The following is an 18,575-nucleotide window of genomic DNA, read 5'->3' as shown; positions in this document are numbered from 1 at the left end:
TAAAACATTTCTATACTACGACAAGCTATGCTAAAATAAACTAACCAAATGCTATGCTACGAAATAACTAACACGAAAATCGTTATGAAGATGTTCACAAAAGCGCCCAACTTGCTACGGGGCAGAGTTGAGAGTTGAGAGTAAAAAATGACACTGAAATTATTCTTATGGATTAGGCAGGTTTACACAAAGCCTGAATGACAATGCTGACCATGTTATGAAAATTTGCTTAATCCACACTATGGGTGGTCTTAATCAAATGATTAGTTCATTGTTTAAATGTGGTTGATTGTGTGGAACTGATTGTTGATTAATTATGCAAAATAGAGTGCACTACTTCACTGCAACCACCACTGTTCAGACCTCTGCTTTGGGACATGTTCTCTAGCTGGGGTGCATTTGGGGGACAACTTGTCCTTTCAGGCCCCCCAACACTTTTGCAGCCATTAAAAACGTTTCTTTGAAATATTTCAGAACACGTTTTTCCAAGTTGCATATAGACACGCATGCTGGAAGGGTTGACAAAAACAATCTGCAAGCGGCAAAAAAAAAATCATTGCACATATTTAACGAGTTAATTGGATTATAATTCACATTTTTATATCCGCATGTTCATAGACTCTTATTTTGGTTATGAAAACTATTTATCAGGGAGTTATTGATCTGAGTCTCATGTGTTGAGGCTTTGGTGGGATTCAGAGGATTTTCTCATTTCAAGACATTACACATGAGGGAATGACCGGGTTAGTATTTGATTCAAAACATGTCAATGGGCAAAAATATTGATCAGTTTCCCCAGCAATTTTTTTTAAATGGATTACTTGTTTTGCTTCAAACGGGAAGATAGTGTGTATGGTTGCATGTTTAAAAGAACAGAAAGTATTCATCGTGAAGAGGCGAAAATAACATTTTAAGTGGATCTGAACATTTTCACTTCCTTTCCATGTTATGTGGAATAATCTTGTGGTAAGAATGAAGCTCAACTTAAAATTTCATTTTCAGTGTTACCAATTGGTCATGTACTGTTTTTTGCTAACTACTTTCTAGCCGTGTTCGATCCGATAATGTGTATGGGATTGAATCCCGATATCAGCCAAAAAAAACAATATTGGAAAATCTGAGGAAACTCTAGGGAGGAAAAAAAAAGTCTTTGTCTGCTCACCGTTTTTCAAATGTTTCTTTCCAATGATATTTAAAACTTTTTGGATGATTAACATCAGAGCAGGTCACACTGGCGCATGGACATTGTTAATAAATGATCACAACAGGAAGGGAAAGCCTCAAACATCTGTTTAAGAACCAACAACTAAACTTTTTTTTATATAAACAATGATGGCATTTTATTAAAATAGCAAATGTCATTTTCTGACTCTCTCTCTCTTTGTCCGGATATTGCTCTTGCATTTTTTTTTTCTACGTTCCAAAGGGTAAAACATGGTTATAGGTCGTTGTTGCTTCTTTTTTTGTCTCCTGGGCGGGAAGACTCTTGTAAACTGACAAGACACTTTCGATTTGAAAACCGAAAAGATCGAAACATGAAAGCAGCGTGTTCAAGTTCATTGATCATCCTCACCATTGTCACCAAGCGATCAAGTCTAAGTCCATCCACCTCACTCGTGTCCTCTTCTTCCACTTCTCCCTCATAAATGTAAATTTAGCAAGCCAAATACATTCTGTGCTGTACAGGAGATATGGCACGCATGTGATGCGTTCAAATCGATCTCCAGTACCTCAGCCAATCAGGACATAGAATACTATACGGGTTTGTACGCTGTAAAAAAAAACAGTACGCAAAATGGCATGGTGAGGAAAAAAAAAAAAAAAAAGAAAAAAAATTGGCGATATAGCAAGTCTGCGAAAGGTAAAGTTCTTCAGAATTTTTTTCTAGATCACCTCCTCATCTGTGCATGTTGTGCAACATTTCACAAATTTAATGAAGGTCATACATCGTTAAATACGAAGAAGAAGAGCAATGTATGAGTTGACCTGGAGGAATGTTGACGAGTTTCAGCAGGTGGCTCATCGTCTGCCATGCATCCACCTGGCGAATTTATTAGCATTCATCACATTTCATTTGGGCCTCAAGGATATATGCACAGTTCTATTACTACTCTGCACATGTATGCATCTCATCATTTTCAAGCGCATGGATATGGAAATGGGAAGCTTGCAATGGGATTGTTTGACTTGGATTTGCATTCCAAATGGAATTTGTTATTTTTGTTATTTATTTGTGGAAAACCTGGGGTGGCTGTTATATATCAATTAGCATTCCACGGTTGTTATATCGTTGCTTTGGGCGCGGCAAAAGAGGTCTGAGTCTGAATATGCCGTGGCACACGCACACACATATGGAAGGAAAAGGAAAGAAACATTAAAAGTACAGCGGTTGGAAACGTTTTTCAAGATCAAGTTTTGAGCCAACCAAGATGCAAAATGGAACCAAACTGCACAAATAAGACCCGTGGTATATTTTATTTAAGCTTGTATCCCACTGAGGGGCGAACAGTTGTGAGTTTTTGCGGAGGTAGCGAATGGTGGATTCTTGTCAGGGTTTGCCAAACATTCACCTGTTTAAAAAAAAAAAGTAAAAAGCCAAACTGGATGTTAACGAGCAGCAAAAGTGGTGGTGAACATTTACGACATTGAACAAACCTAAGCGAAGCCTGACATGAACACGTATTCACTACCTTCGCCAACAGTCGCAAATGTTCGGCCCTCAGTAGGATACGCACTTTAATGACATTGTTGTCAAGACCCAAACCGAGAGCTTTTGCAGCAATACTTCCCAAGATGAGTTACTGTGCACCCCCCGGCTCCGCCCCTTGCAGTGTAGCCTTTTCAAACTTTATACACTCTTTTTTTTACTATTATTTTTATACTAAGAATGAGATTAAGTTAAAAAAAAAAAGATTCAAAACTAAATTAAAAGCAAGAAAAAAGGGCGTGATCATTTGCCTACGGTAATGTCACTTCCTGTCAAAGTGCGGTACAGAAATGAGTGTTGAGTGTGCGGACGTCTTCCAAACTTTGTCTAATATTTAGTGCCTCCACGGCATTGGGATGGAAGTATTTATTTATCAGGCAGAGAAATGCTTTCTCAGACGATGGGCACACAATGCTTCATAAAAATTAATGGCCAGCTGAAAATGCTACAAAAATAAACAATATAGAAAGAGGATGCAGGGATGATTATATGAGCCTAGTTTTTTTCTTTTAAACTAGCACAAATTGAGTGTTCAAGCAAAGAAATTTTCAAGACTGTCTTTAACTCAGCACAACCAAGAATGCATCTGATAAATTGGCAATATTGCCCACAAGCTCATTTTGCGCAGTCTATGAGTACACTTCATGGAAATTGATTCATTTAGCATGCACAACTGGGTTTATGAAACCTGAGGCGGATTGTGATGGCTGATTTTGCACCAATTGTCTGAGACACAAAAATTATCACGGCATATCATCTATTCAGCAATGGCACTTTAGCGTTTACGATGTGACCTATGACGAACATGACTTTGACATCACTGAGTCAAAAATTAATTGTTTCCTTTTTTTGTGTATCGTATAGATGAGTGACGCTTTCATATAGAGGTTGTCTTCCCATTGTCTGAATGAACAGGGAGTCCTCGATTCCTAGGATGGTGGCGTCACCAAATTTATAGGCAAGTGGAACGCGCTGTACCCTACCACCATTACAGGAGCTACTGCCATAACAACAGCACAACCAGTAGGCCATAATCAGACAATATTCAAATGAAAAACAGACGGCACAATGTCTTCTTGTGCTGCAAGACGACATTCTTACGGCGCTGTGTAAACTAGTTGCAAGCATGCTGTTTGGAACCCTAAAAAGTCCGAACGACTGCAAGTAATTATTGAGAACAAAACAATCTAATGAAAAACATTAAGGACAGTATTAACTGAGCATGCCTTCATGTGCCACATGACCAAATGTTCTTATGCAGTATGCCCTTCATAACCTTGACATTTTATGACGATGTACGGTGTCACATGACTTTCAGGACAACTTTTCATTGTATTCATAAAGGTGGCATGCATTTTTAACGATACCACATTCTTATGTGGAAATGGCATTTTTATTGAATAGGAAGGCAACTCGAGAAATTTGCTTACAAAAATATATTCTATGCTGCCCCGATAATTGAAACACAGCATTTTGATTAATGTCACTTGTGGAATAAGAGTTAGGCAGTAAAATCTACTCGTTTATGTACATCTCAGGGGCCGGCCATTTTGTCACTTCTGGGCTAGTTCTTTTTAAGATTCTATCATTTGTTTTCAAATCTTTAAATGCTCTCGCCCAACCTTACCTCTCTGAGCTCCTCCATCATTTTGCACCTGCCCAGTGCAATTGTCACAACTGCTGAGGGCTCAGCGAACGACCAATCATGGCTCAGCTTCAGAAAACAGGAAAGCCAGGATTGTCGTTACCGTAGCCCTGAGCAACTTTGGTGTTATTTTCTGTCGACAGAAAGCAATGAAATGGCCGCCCCCTGAGATTGCTAAAACGGGTGGATTTTTCTGCTTAACTCATATTCCATAAATGCAGAATGTCGTGTATAGACTAATGAAGGCACCTAAGAACATGTTATTGCAGATCATTTTTGGGGGGTTGACTTTCCCTTTAAAAATGGGACATTTGAACAAACGGAATCAACATTCTCTTACAGAACCCCCCTAAAACATAATGTGATTCCTTGCATTAACATTTTATTTCCCCAAAATAATTTGTTGCAAAGCCCTTAAGTGCATCAGAGGCTAAATGAACTGACATAAGTACATTTTATTACAATTCATTATAATGAAGATTTCTCCCAATCCAGAAATTGACACGAAGAAGCCCAATTGAAATCTCAGTGGACAATAGTTCAATTCGGACCAGCAAATTAAACACATTCGGGCGCGGAAAAAAAGTCAAGTAGACGGTTGATAATTATTATTTTTTTGCCTTGAGGAATTTCTGGGCACCTTTGTACATTCATACTGACATTTACAGGCCACACAAGTCTTTTCATTGCGCGATAACTAAACAAATCATGACTTTTTTCACTGGACATTAGCACCCTCTTTTGGTGGACAGTTGACACTGCAGTCAAAGAGTTCTTCCACAGGGGCACGTCTTGTTGTGACGTTGTCATAGTAATTCAGTTTTTGGCGTAGTTTTGACACCCGGATGCATCGCACACATTTTTAACACAAGTAGTGGCTTGGAATTAGGGTCCCTCATAACCTTTCAAATTTAAGTGTCGTGACTCACAACATTGCTCAGATGCATGTTTTAAATCTACCATCGCTAGTTAGAATGTAGTTAACGCAGCATCGCTAGATGGCAAGTGCTGCATGGTGTTTGTAGACTATGTATTAGGGAGGTCCCGATCCGATATTTCTATCGGATTGCGGTACAATACCAGCCCCAAAAAACGTATCGGATTTTATCGGTTTACAATCAAAATCTCCGATATCAGCACTTATAGACAATAGGTTCATTACACATGCTGCTTCTGATTGTGTATCGAGCAGCCGCCGAATCTAGCATGCAGAGCCCACTTGATCAAAACAACCACTCATGTAAAGTAGCTATAGAAGATGTCCGTGATGTGGGAGTCACCAATTTTTATTTTTAATAAATATTGAAGCTTATGGTAAAAAAATTACAAAAAAAAAAAAATTACGATGTTTCTTAGGGAACTGATTGGAGTGAGAGAACAGGCGAGAGGAAGAGACGTTTTGCCAATGTTACGGGACGGGCGAAACATACTGTACTGTCTAGTTTTAAAGCTAAGAAAAGTAAAGTAAGCAAGTTAATGCTTTAATCGTCCACTCTGTAGGGTTTATGAGAACGGAACGGAGTGAAACATCATTCAATTTAGGAAGAGTCGTAGCGAGCTCTCTCCGTGGTCACACCGCAACAGTGGTGGTTGCGCGTCAGAGGCGTCAGATGCAGGAGAGTGCTGAGCCCTTTCCTTAAACTGTATTTATCTTCACTGCCGGATACGGAAGCGTGTGGACTAAATCGACATTGAATTACAGTAAAAATTGATGATTGACGAGCACTTTTCAACATCCCAGGGTAGGTCGCGTGACCAGCATCTGACAGACTCTTTCAGCGGCGGAGGTCGTGTCAACAAAAGACGGACTACGGAGCTAAACTAGCCACTCAAACCTCCGCTGTTGAGATTTTGTGCGTCAAAAATTTCATAATGGGCAATGTGTGCGTACGGGGTCGTTTGATTGTGTGCGTGTGCGTGCGTGCGTGCTTGGGGGCGCAGTTGGGGCGCGAGGTGGCAATTACTGGAGTAATCAATGGAATTATCGCAAGGATAATAAATTCTTAAACTATTCTTTTGTGACAGCCCGAAAACAAATACATGAAAGAAAAGATGACGACGTAAAAGAACGCATGAAATAAGACAAGAACAAAGATGGGATGTGGTGCGAGTATTGTCAAAGGTTAATCTTACATCCATGTCATCACACAGTAGAGAACCAGATCCATACTGCAACCGGCATTGATGGGCAGCACTGTACAGAACCCCAGGAAGCAGTAATCCCTGTGAAATGGTTTCCTTCGCAGGGGCATCATCAAGGCACCAACCCCAGCCACGACTGTAATAGGAGAAGAGCACTCTGGTTACCTCATACAGTTTTTATTTTTATTTTAAAGTATGCACCTGGAAAAAAGAAAAAACACTTGTTCCTATGACAATACAATATAGTTCTCACAAACAAATTACAGTCTGATATAACATATACAGTGGATACAAAAGTCTACACACCCCCTAGTTCAAATGCAAGGGTTTTGTGATGTAAAAAAGAAGACAGAGAATAATCGTTTCATAACTTTTTCAACCACTAGTGTGTGACCTATAAAGCTGTACAACTCAAGTGAAAAAAAAACTAAATTTTATCCCTGCAGAAGCCCTTTCCCAAAAATCAGTTGATATCGCTACACCCACATCTCTTGTCCAAGCCTCATTGATGTGACTTGATGAAGTCGGATAAAAAAAATAAAAAAAAGACAAATTGTGGTTTCAAATGCTTGGAGGTTTTCTCAGAAGCTTGTGAAAAATCATGTTGAATTGAGAATCTGTCAAAATCAGTTAAAGAAAGTCATAAAATGCCTATTCTGCACTTGGGAGAAAAAAGAACAGATATCTAATAAATCTAAAGAATTAATGAGATTTAAAACTGGTGCACAATTTAAAGTTGAAACAGTTGCCACAGCAGATCTATCAAGATGAGGATCAAGGAAACAATTAATAACCCCCTAAAATAATAAGATTATTTTGAACCTCAGTCATAAAAAAAAGAAAGAAAGAAATCAGCGATATCAAATTATCAGCGTATTTGTTAAAAAGAGCAAGAGGAATAGAATTTAGGATAGAATATTATATAGAATAGTTCTATGAATTAGGATAGAAACACATCTAGCATTTGAATTGAAAGATTGTTAAACTTGGAATATCCATGATCCCGTCAAGCGACTCTGTGGAAGGAACGTGAGTTTCCTGTGTAATTTCATCCCGGAGGACTGAGCAGCGCCTGGCATACCAGCAGCTATTGGGTTAAGGCTGTGAGTGTGAATGTGAGTTTTTTTTTTTTTTTTTTTTTTTAAAGCGCTTACAGAGTGAGTAAAGTGCAAAACACAGTAATACTCCATTTATCATTTGAAAAGATTTGAAGCGATAAAGCAGCATGTACAATAAGTACACTCCATTTACAATTTAAAAAGTCACAACTTCGCATGACATTCCAAGCTATTGACTTTCCCTTTTACACAAACCCATGTTAACACATGCTCCATTCATGCAAAGATTGTCACATTGCAGCTCCATTGCCACTTAATATATGTATTAAGTTCTATTTGAAAAGTCACAGTTCCGTTTCCTCCTGCCACCTCACAACCATAGAAACATACTTTAGAATTTGAGGACTAAACTGAAATGAATGCACAAGCAAGATAATTGTGGAGAAGTTGCCACAATTTCTCAGCATCCACTGTATGAATATGATGGATGCAGAACAGCAGCAATTACAACACTCTCCATACAGGCCACTTTGGACCAAGTTGCAGCTGCCCGCACAGATGAAAAAAGAAAAAACTAATTTGAAGAACTTCCGGTTTATTTATTATTCAAGGCTAAAAATATTGATTTTTTTTTTTAAAGCGGAGCAGATTCTCTCCTTCGCATCCACCTATAATGGACTCTTGACGCTGCTAATTGGTTGCATTATGTTAATACTAAACCCACAAACTAGCAAAATAAATTAAAAAAAAAAATCCTAATCTGCACAATATTCTGTGTTGTTTTATGTTGGCACATTGTAATATCTACAAAACACCCCAGTTGTTGTGTTTCTCGATCACACATTTTATACTGTAATTGTTCTGTAGTGTCATTTGCGTTTCTATACTGAAGTTATGGAATTGTATGAACCAGTCCATGGCGGGGAAAAAAAGTAGGGGACCACTGCTCTCGATTGTATCAGATGCACTAAATTGAATCTCATCTGGCTAATGACCCATCAAAGACCACATCAGAGCCAGGCTACATTTGTGAATCCACGGGTCATGGGAGTTATTTTTACACAACTAGTAATGGTATTTGCTCTTAAAAAGTGGACTTTAAAGTGTCTTTAATGTTCAGTGTCTGTTTATAGGCTGCTCATATTCATTGTAAGCTAGAAATACATGCAATGGTATCATTATTTATAAAAGGACCCCAAGTGAATTTAAAAGCCAAAGCAGCACGAACAATTGAAGCCCACAACACAAGGTATGTCTTAATGGAAGCTTTGTCCTGCAATTAGAATTGATTAGAGAAAGGAAAGACCCAGCACAAAGAGGTTGCCTTTTTATTATTATTAATTACATTTTTTATTTTTATTTCACGGGGATTTACACCTCTCTTGTGCCGTTGATTCCCAAGTCCCAACCTTATAAATACTCCGCTTTGCAAAAAAAAAAAAAATAAAAAAATAAAACATCTACAAGGACATTTGTATAAAATGCAATGCAGGATTGTTGTTGTTGAAGACAAACATTAACAATCATTAACATTTTATTTGTCAACGTTTCATCGTCCTCGTGTTGCTGAGCGAGCCCAGCTTGTCGGGTGGCTCCACTCACAGTTCATGATCACAGCTGTTTACTAGCCGCATTTTTTCTCTTCATTTCTGCGCAGAACATTGTTCAAAATTGCTAATTGTTTATTATTTTGTATGAGCCTGCGTAGATGCGGAGATGGTGGGCAGCCAATCAGCGCACAGTATAAATCCACCCGTGCTCTAATTGGTCGACCTTATGTCCGAGAACCAATAACGCGCCTCGTATGAGTGCCCGTGGGTTTGCACAAAGCATCTGAGTCTATTTTGTTGAACTGAGATTTAAGATTTGCAAGATGAAATGATGGATATGGAGCAGAACCAGCACATTAACGCTGTTCTATGCCACCCAAGATTCTGCCATGCACCATATAGTGCTGATGCTGCTCTGGGTAATATCTCAGAAAGAATTTGTGAAAGTTAGTGAAAATAGAGTTGACTCCGTGATGCTTAACAAGTCGTCTCTGGTGTAAACTTGGCTTAAGGCTCTCTAGTGACTAACAGAAATGACCATCCACCACGGCACCATCTTGGATTAATATCAGTGGCAATGACCCTCACATGACAATGTTTCTACTGTATCGGATCTTGACCTTTGATACAAATGGCAATTTTAATTCAGAACCACAATGATTGTTCAGATTGTCTTAAAGGTCTTTGGTCTTAGAGTTAATTAAATGACATGCGTAATACATTAAGTGTCCCACAAAAGTCATTTCTCAGCACCGTTTAATCTATGTATGCTCTAATCGGGATCCATCATTGAATAAGCATCGCGGGTGATACACAAAATACACCTTTAAAGGAGATGTGTTCATTTCTTTGCAACATCAAAGACTTCCCCTGCATGTCTAACACATGTGTGACATCTTTTTGTCAAAACACCCCAACAATCTAGACTTACACCCCACTATTTAAACCCTCTCAGAGTTTAGCTCATTTTTAGTTTAGGTCCAGTTGCATGATAATGAGTCACTGTTCACCCCACCTGGTTCTACTGTCAAGGGCCGGAGCTAAAGAAAGGAACGAGGAAAGCTTTTATTTGCGGAGCCTGAGCCCAAAGTGTGAAAGAAAAAGTGCCCGCGCATAAAGAAAGTACCAACATTTTCATTTGGGGAGGCAACACTTCATAAATTTGTTAATTAGTTACATATTGCCACATGCGTCATCGCTAAAACAGAGTAAATACTGACCAACTCCATGGGGGTGAATGATTATAGTGAAAATGACGTTACATTTGAGCCAATGAAATTCACTCAAGAACAATTTCGGAACTAGGGAGACAATTAAATATTGACTTGGTTGTTCAATTTCACATCTGATGACTGGTCAGGAAGATTGGGGACCCAATTATTTATCTACAAGCAAAAAACAAGTTTATTTTGCGTCATACTTTATGTCACCCTGAAAATTCTTCAAAATTTGGGATAAAATAAACACCCTAGTGATTTGTAATGGTATCTTCTGCTGGGGCTTCGAGTGTTTATTATATGCAACAACTTTATAGATTGCTAAATTTATTATTTAAACTTTGACATGTTTGCGCCAAAAAAAAGTAATTAAAAAAAAAAAAAGAAGAAATACAAACAACAGCTCCATCTGTCAATGTATTAATGATTGTGACTGAAAGCCACGATCGAAAACCACACTCTCAGCTGGCCTTCGTCATGCCAAGTCTCACGGGTGTAACTATCGCCTCTTGGCCCCTTTTTCCCCCTGACAGTGGAGAGAAGAGGATACAATAATGTCAAGAAGTTGAGCCACTAAATGAATTCCAGATGCTTGCTGCTGAGAAACTGTGGCCGCTACGAGGAAATTCTTCAGACATTTAACACAGTCGAGGGCAGAATTACATGCAGGTCACTGACGGTAGCAGCTGACAGTAGCAGACCAGCGCACACATTGACAAAAATACACACATACACTCACACACACTCCATTTATCATAAATATTCACACAAGACTAAAGGTTTGGAAGTCAAAAACCAAGCATGGACGCTTTAGCCCAAAACCGCATTATATTATTATTTACAAGCAAAAGCGTGTTTTCAGTGACTTGCTGACCATGTTGTGGTTCACTTGCCTGAATTTTGTTCAGGCAAGTGCGGTTGCAGTTACAAATAAGTGCAACTTTTATTTAAATCAGGGAGGGCCAGTTGAAAGCAAGCTCACATTCCCAAGGATTGATTACGAACAAATTTGAACATGTAGAATAAAAGTGTAAACATGACCAAAAAAATTCCAACATTCAAATCCATCCAGAATGCATAGTGTTCACAAAAATGGTGAATGATTAAAAAGAATTCGGATTATTCCATTAAATTATTAAATTAAGCACATTTGTTTAAAAAAAAAAAAACAGCAAGAAAATATCAAGTGCTTTTTTTTATGTTAATGGAAGCAGGTATATGGGCCTTTTTCATATTTTTTGATCAATAATACGGAGGAGTGGCCAAAAATTACAAAAGAGTTTTGTTTTTTTTCGTACACAAGAACTGTTGTCAATGGGTTTTAAATGTACAAAGTGCAAAAGGATTCCCATCACTGGTCTAGATGACCTTTCGTTTATTTCTTAAAACTGCATTCATACAACACGTTACCCTTGCACTTGTTTGTATCCGGACGTACAAACAAGATACAGAAATAGCCCCTTCAGACCATTTATGTACCTTTTCTACCCATAAACAATATTTAATGGTAATTGTGAACCCTATAGTGTATGTCACAAAATGTGCACCTTGGAGAACAAAAATGGACCGCTACAGTAGGCTTTTATTTTTTACGAGATTGCAGAATGATTGCGGGTCGCCAATCATTTTGTGGGGCAGCTGTCAAGCTACATTATGGGAATGCAGTTTGTGCATCACTGGCGCTTCAAACACATTCCAAAAGATATTGTAGGACGTTGGAAAAGCAGAAGAGGATTAGTTTTTGAGCATGCTTAGAAGTTGTTACAATTATGACAATTGACTTCTCTCATACCTCTTTAATGTGTTATTTTGTACAATTTTGGCGTGCTAGTTAGAGTGGGGGTGTTTCGAGTCGTGACAGTTGAATTTTTATTCATTTTGACAGAGGGGAATCTGGCTGATTGAGTTAAAATGTTAGTGCTAGTGTTAGTGTTAAAGTGTTAGTGCTCTTGCAACGTTAGGGAAATTGAAATCATATGAAATCTAGCTACATTTGGCCAGCAAGACAGAAGATTTACACACGTTTTGAAAGCTCAGTTAGCTGATGGAATTTCAAGGTTAAAATATTAATAAGTGATAGGAATCCCAATTAAGTTAGTTTGCTGAATTTATCGATATGAATCTTTACTGATAATCTTCAAATGTGCATTTGGACAGGTTAGGTCAGTGGACCAGCTCAGTCCCCTATTAAAAGCATAAATCATCCCAGCCTCCAGGAAAAAGAAGACTGTGGGATTAATTGAATGCAGCGCATACATCATGTGGAACTCACTCAAGGAAGCGCGTAATATACTCCCGACTGCATCGGGACCACCTGGGCAGTAAAGTGCCATAAAGCAACTGCGGAGACATGATGAAAGGTTTTTTCCCAATAGGTTCACAGTCGTTACCGTTGCCATCATGCTGGATTCCAAAACTGTGGAGAAGCACATCAAACATGCAGCAGTTATCTGGAAGCACAGATATACACAGCTTCAATATTCAACATTGCATTAGATTAATTGGATAGGCTGTGGATTCAAGAGAAATTAGAACAGAACAGAATGTGCTTGTAATTGAAAACTGTTGGTGGATGGCAATTGGTTCATATGATGAAAAATATAAAAAGTGCAAATTCATATGCAGCGCACATTCGGGCAACATATATAGATTCATGTGTGCAATTTTATAGAATTCAACACGTGCTGCAAAAGAATTAGTAAAGTGAAGCGAATTCATTTCTTTTTGCAGTCGATCAAAAACCTTTGGGCTTGACATCAAAACATGAAAATGAGATGAGATTAACCTTTCATCTTTTATTTAGCTTTAGCTTTGTGAACCCACGCATTTTCCAAGGGGCAAAAGTATTTTTTTTGTTTCTGCTCACATTCAGATTTGGGCTTTAGAAGACTATGAAACCAGAGAGATGACTACCTGTGAAAATTAAATTTAAAACTGAGAGAAGACAGCAAATATAGGTCAGGGCGAATTTAAGCATTTGGAATGCCTCCTTTTTTTTTCTTGTTTTTTTTTTTCCCCTTAGTTGCACCAAAATTGTGGACCACATCATCCGGAATAATTTATTTCAATTTTGTTCATTTTATCAAAAAAATATCGCGCTGCATATATAGCTGCATGTGGGAGTGTTGAACTGTGTAAAAAAATAAAAAATAAAATAAAAAATCCCTGTTTGTTGTGTTTGGAGTTACTAAATGCAATATATATATATATATATATATATATATATATATATATATATATATATATATATATATATATATATATATTAGGAATTAAGAATAAGTTACTCAAATTACTATTACTTAGCAGAAGAAAACACCGTCCCGTCCGTCCCAGGCCATAGTATAAAAATAAATAAATAAATCCAGTCCCAAAACGACTCCCATGCCGTTCAGCATGACTCCCATTCCCATACCGCCCACATTTTGGAGGTCAGCTACATAAATAAAAACAACCAAAAACATATGTAAACCCATGTTGAATTTTACTCCTTTAGTGAACTGTTTATTGCCCCCCCCCCCCTTAGTGCAACTTTTTTTTTCCTCACTCTCCCGGTCTGTAAATCCAGAGGTACTGTCCCCATGCCATGTTGTATAGGCGTGTCAACCAAGACAACCCCACAACATCCAGAACCTTTACCAACCCCAGGCGGATCTCAACCAACCTTTACCATTGAGAAGCTTTTTAACCACCTCGGTGACCAGATATAGGAAAGCCTGCCTCAGAATTCCCAGACTCCCCTTCCTGAACGGAAGGCATGTCATTTTAATTGAGGTCTTCGAAGTAGTCTCTCCACCGACTCACAACGTCCTGAGTCGGAGAGAGTTGGAGGAGGAAGAGTGACGCTACAGGGAGAAGCAACAGCAAGGGTGGAGTAATTTAAACAGCTGGGGTCAATTGTCCAGAGCAATGGCGACTGTGGTAAGGGAGGTGAAGAAGCATATGATAGAAGCGTCTGTGCTCGGGGAAAGTTTGTAAGAAAGTGGTGAAGCCGGTCAGGATGTACGGATTAGAGACAGTGGCAATGAAGAAATAACAGGAAGCCGAGCTGGAGTGGCGGAAATCAAGATGTTGAGCCGCCAGGATATGTAAAATTAGCGAGTTAGTGGGACAGCCCCGATTAGATGTTTTGGGGAAAAGGTAAAAGAGAGTCGACTTTGTTAGTTTGGACACGACCAGAGGAGAAACACTAAGTACATTGGTGATCAGTAAGGACTGGAGCTGCTGGGAAAGACAGATGAATAGATAGAAGAGATGAATGTGGACATGAGGGAAGTGTTAGCGAGGAGGATGCAGAAGAGAGACTTCGATGGAAAGAATGACCCGATCAACAAGTTGGAAAGAAAAGAAGATTGAAATAGAGCCCCGTGTGTTCTACAAAAGACATGCACACTGGCTTTGCTATTGATGCCATATGTGCCTTCTCTTTGAAAACAACGGGATGCAAAGTCGTTCGCAAGTTTTCGAGGAGTATATGATTAGAGGTTCATCAACAAGTCACACAGGAGAAATTAATGCAGAGCTACTTTTGTCACTCGCTATCATATCTCAAATATTTGATCTTTTATTATTTGTGACATGCATGAAGCACAGTGAGGTGTTTTATGGTATAAACTGTCAACAGTATAGATCTTACATTTTATGGCTGTTAAACATATTTAAATTTTAATTTAAACTGCATTCACATAAACTTTATAAAGGCTTTACGGAAGCAACTATTTGGTTGGTTCTTGAACAGATTTTAATTTACCGGAGAAATTATTTTGAAGTACAAAATAGCAGCAACTAGGGCTGCACGATATTGGAAAAAAACTGACATTGATGGGGTGTTGAACTCCTGCCTTAAAGTCTGCGCTGACCAGTTGGCTATGGTCTTCACTCAGATCTTCAACAGATCTCTGAGGCTGCGCAGGATCTCATCCTTCTTCAAGCAGTCTACCATTCCCCGGGAAACCATCATTAGAACCGAATAACTACAAGCCCATAGCTCTGACATCTGTGGTCATGAAGTCCTTCGAACGCCTTGTGTTGGACTACCAAAAGAACATCATCGGACCCCTACTGGACCCCCGGCAGTTTGCCAACCTCAGCGACAAGCACCACCAACACTGGGGCCCCTCAAGGCTGCGTCCTCTGTCCACTGCCCTTCTCCCTCCGCACAAATGACTGCACCTCAACGCACCCAGCTGTCAAACTCCTGAAGGTGGCAGACGACACCGCGGTTATTGGCCTCATCAAATACGGTGACGAGTCTGCATCACGGACTTCAGCCAAAGCTGCCCCTCACACGGTCCAACTGCCCTGTGTCAACTGTCGAGACCTTCAAGTTCCTGGGAATGACAGTCTCTCAGGACCTGAAATGGGAGGCCAACATCAACCCCATCTTGAAGAAGGCCCAGAACTTCCTGAGGTTCGTGAGGAAGCACGCCCGGCCACAGTTGAGACAGTTCGACACATTAGATAATGAATCAGTTCTGTGTTCCTCCATCACAGTCTGGTTTGGCGCTGCCACAAAAAAGGACAAGATCCGACTGCAACGGACAGTCAGGACTGCAGAAAAATATCCTCTGCACCCCTCTATCCACTCTTGAGGACTTGCACACCTCAAGAACCAAGACAAGAGATCAGAAAATTCTTCTCTTCGCTAATTTTTGCCAACTTTGCACACTGCTGTGGGGCGCTATATTTATTATTATTACTGCATAGATAATTGTAGCCTCAACTCTATACATACTTGAACCGCTGTTGTTGATCAATATTCCCCCGTACTGACAATTTGAAGCACTCAAGGTCTTTCTGCACACAAAGTTGCATAATATGTACAGCTACTGGACACTTAATAAACGGTGCAACGATTATCTGAATCATCTGCACAACTGTCGTAGTATTGTAAGTATTTCACCACTGATCACTTTATCTCTACTCTTATTTGCTCCAAATTGTTGCACAGCTGACGTTGGGGTGGTATTACTGCACAATTCTACATTACAGAAATATTTTCTATACTTTATGTTTTGTCTTTTTTTATCGTAGTTGCCTTTTACTGTAATACTAGTATAGCAAATACTGATGAAGACAAATTCCTTGTGTGCTTTACATGCTTGGCCAATAAACATGATTCTGATTCTGATTGTATTGCATTTAATCACAACCCTGTTCTGATCAGTCCAATCAATTGCCCCACTGGAATCTAATAAGACCAGCACCACATCTTGTGTTCAATCTTATTTTATATCATTTAGGAGTTTTATTGACAATATCATAAATGTAGACAATTTATGTGTGGAACACCATTATGAAAAAGTTCACGGTATTTGGGATTTAATGATAGTGTTCTCATGTGCAGATTAGATTTAAGGAGAGTTCAATTGGGCCCCCTTAGGGTTTGATTGCAACATGAAAGGAAAAAGGGGAAAAATCTTTTTTTTTTTTTTTTTATCCAGTATTCACAAATCTGATGTTTTGCTTAAAGCACAACGACAATCTGTTTACTTTCACGGAGGACTCAGTAAAGTCACATGTTCAAAACCTTTCCATTTTGTGTCCAATAAGCCTGCTTGCAACAATGATGATTTGCCATTTATTGATTTTTTTTCCAAAGGGCATTCAAATATCTTGGGACTTGAGCTTCACTGTCATTGTGTTTTGACACAGTAGCGGTTATGCACTTTAATTTATGCGCGTTTCCCTTGATGAGAATGGTTAAGTAGAATCAAGTGTGTCTCGGAAGCTTACTTGTGACCCAGTTCATGTGCAACAGTGAAGGCTAGCGGGAGGCCGGTGTCCTCGCTAATGCTGCAGCTGCGATGTGATTGACACATCCCAACCACATGGGACAAACCCAGCGTTTCACAAGGCATGTTGATGGATGCACAGATGTCCTTCCTGTGGAAACAGAGGAGGCAATCTCAAATGACCAAAAGGAAAATCTATATGAACAACCAATGCTATTTATATCCATTTTGTATGCACAAACATCGTTCACTTACAAAATGAAGAGCCCTGTATTATAAATCATTTACTGGTAATATGTTTTTAAGACAACTCTTTATGTGGCTGATGAGTTTCAACGGAGCATTTTGGCAACAACACAATTGATTAGTTTGTTTCCATAAAATCTGTCTTCTAATATTTTAGGATTATATGAATGTAATGCTGAAAAGCATATGGAAGATCTATTGATTTTTTGTATCAAGCTGAAACCTGTGTCAAAATGTGGTGAAGGTCAGATTCTTTTCCACAAATCTATAACATTGGTCATTCCACATGTGTCTGAGCACATATACTTTTTTTTTATTTTTTTATTTTATTTTTTTTTACAATTTACTGACCTCCTGACAAATTATTATTTGGGAGGTACAAGAATTCTTCCTGACATCAGCGTGATGTGTAAATTTAGATACCAGTATTTACAGGAAGTGGTATATTGTTTGCACTTCATTGTTTTGCATCCTGTCTGTCTGGAAGCGCTCGTCTTAAAGGGGTGTGAAGAATACACAAGAATAATGTACAGTTGGGTCCAGATGCATTTGGAGTGAGTTTTTACAAGTGTTTCTTTATAATAATAATGCCTTTATTAGTCCCACAATGGGGAAATTCGAGATTCAAACCCAGGCCTCCTGGGGAGACTGGGTCCTGAACGCGGCGCCTTAGACCACTCGGCCATCCTGGCAGCCACGAGATTCGAACCCAGGCCTCCTGGGGAGACTGGGTCCGGAACGCGGCGCCTTAGACCACTCGGCCAGTTACACTATCACAGTGTAACTGACATAAAACATTTAAGATGTGGCTGAAAAGTAAACTTTTAGCTTGAATTGAAAAAATAATATTTAGGAATTACAGACATTTATTCCTCTGTTGCAGGGACTTTGCGTATTCGGCCAAAGTCAAAATTTGAGAGGAAAAAAAAAATCCTTCACAGATAATGACTGGCTGCCAGCGGACCTCAGCCAATTTGAAGCTTCCATTCTGGAGTTGCTTTGTGTCTGCAGCCACCTGTTGCTTGTTTGCCGGTCAAACTGCCCTCATTTTTCTGTTCAGTAAGGGTTATATTCTCCCATTGAATGAATTTTTTTTTTTTTCAATGCGCCTGGCTTGCACACCTTTCAACTATGACTTTTGACACATTCACCGCGCGTAACTTCGAAATGTGTGCACAACCAGCAGAAGTATGTACAAAGAGTTTTCCTGAGATTCATTTGAAAAACTATACGGCACTTTAAATAAAAAAATGTATTCTGTCATCTCTCTCTCTCT

General features: G+C 39.1%; 1 protein-coding gene across 1 annotated transcript in view; it reads right to left on the bottom strand.

Annotated features, from left to right (window-relative positions):
- The window catches only part of adamts7 (ADAM metallopeptidase with thrombospondin type 1 motif 7), a 79,233-nt gene that overhangs the window by 31,005 nt on the left and 29,653 nt on the right, over positions 1-18,575 (bottom strand). Inside the window, exons 7-9 of the mRNA XM_088296828.1 lie at positions 17,055-17,204; positions 12,592-12,735; positions 6,486-6,630 (exon numbers count right to left, since the gene is read on the bottom strand). Of these exons, the coding sequence (XP_088152954.1) occupies positions 6,486-6,630; positions 12,592-12,735; positions 17,055-17,204 (439 nt within the window). The remainder of the gene's footprint in view (positions 1-6,485; positions 6,631-12,591; positions 12,736-17,054; positions 17,205-18,575) is intronic.

The sequence above is a fragment of the Idiotropiscis lumnitzeri genome, chromosome 5 (genome assembly GCF_059441095.1).
Source record: "Idiotropiscis lumnitzeri isolate Australia: NSW breed Sydney's pygmy pipehorse chromosome 5, RoL_Ilum_1.0, whole genome shotgun sequence".
Classification (NCBI taxonomy): Eukaryota; Metazoa; Chordata; class Actinopteri; order Syngnathiformes; family Syngnathidae; genus Idiotropiscis; species Idiotropiscis lumnitzeri.
Note: the sequence above shows the minus strand (reverse complement) of the source record. Positions and strands in the feature narration are given on the sequence as shown.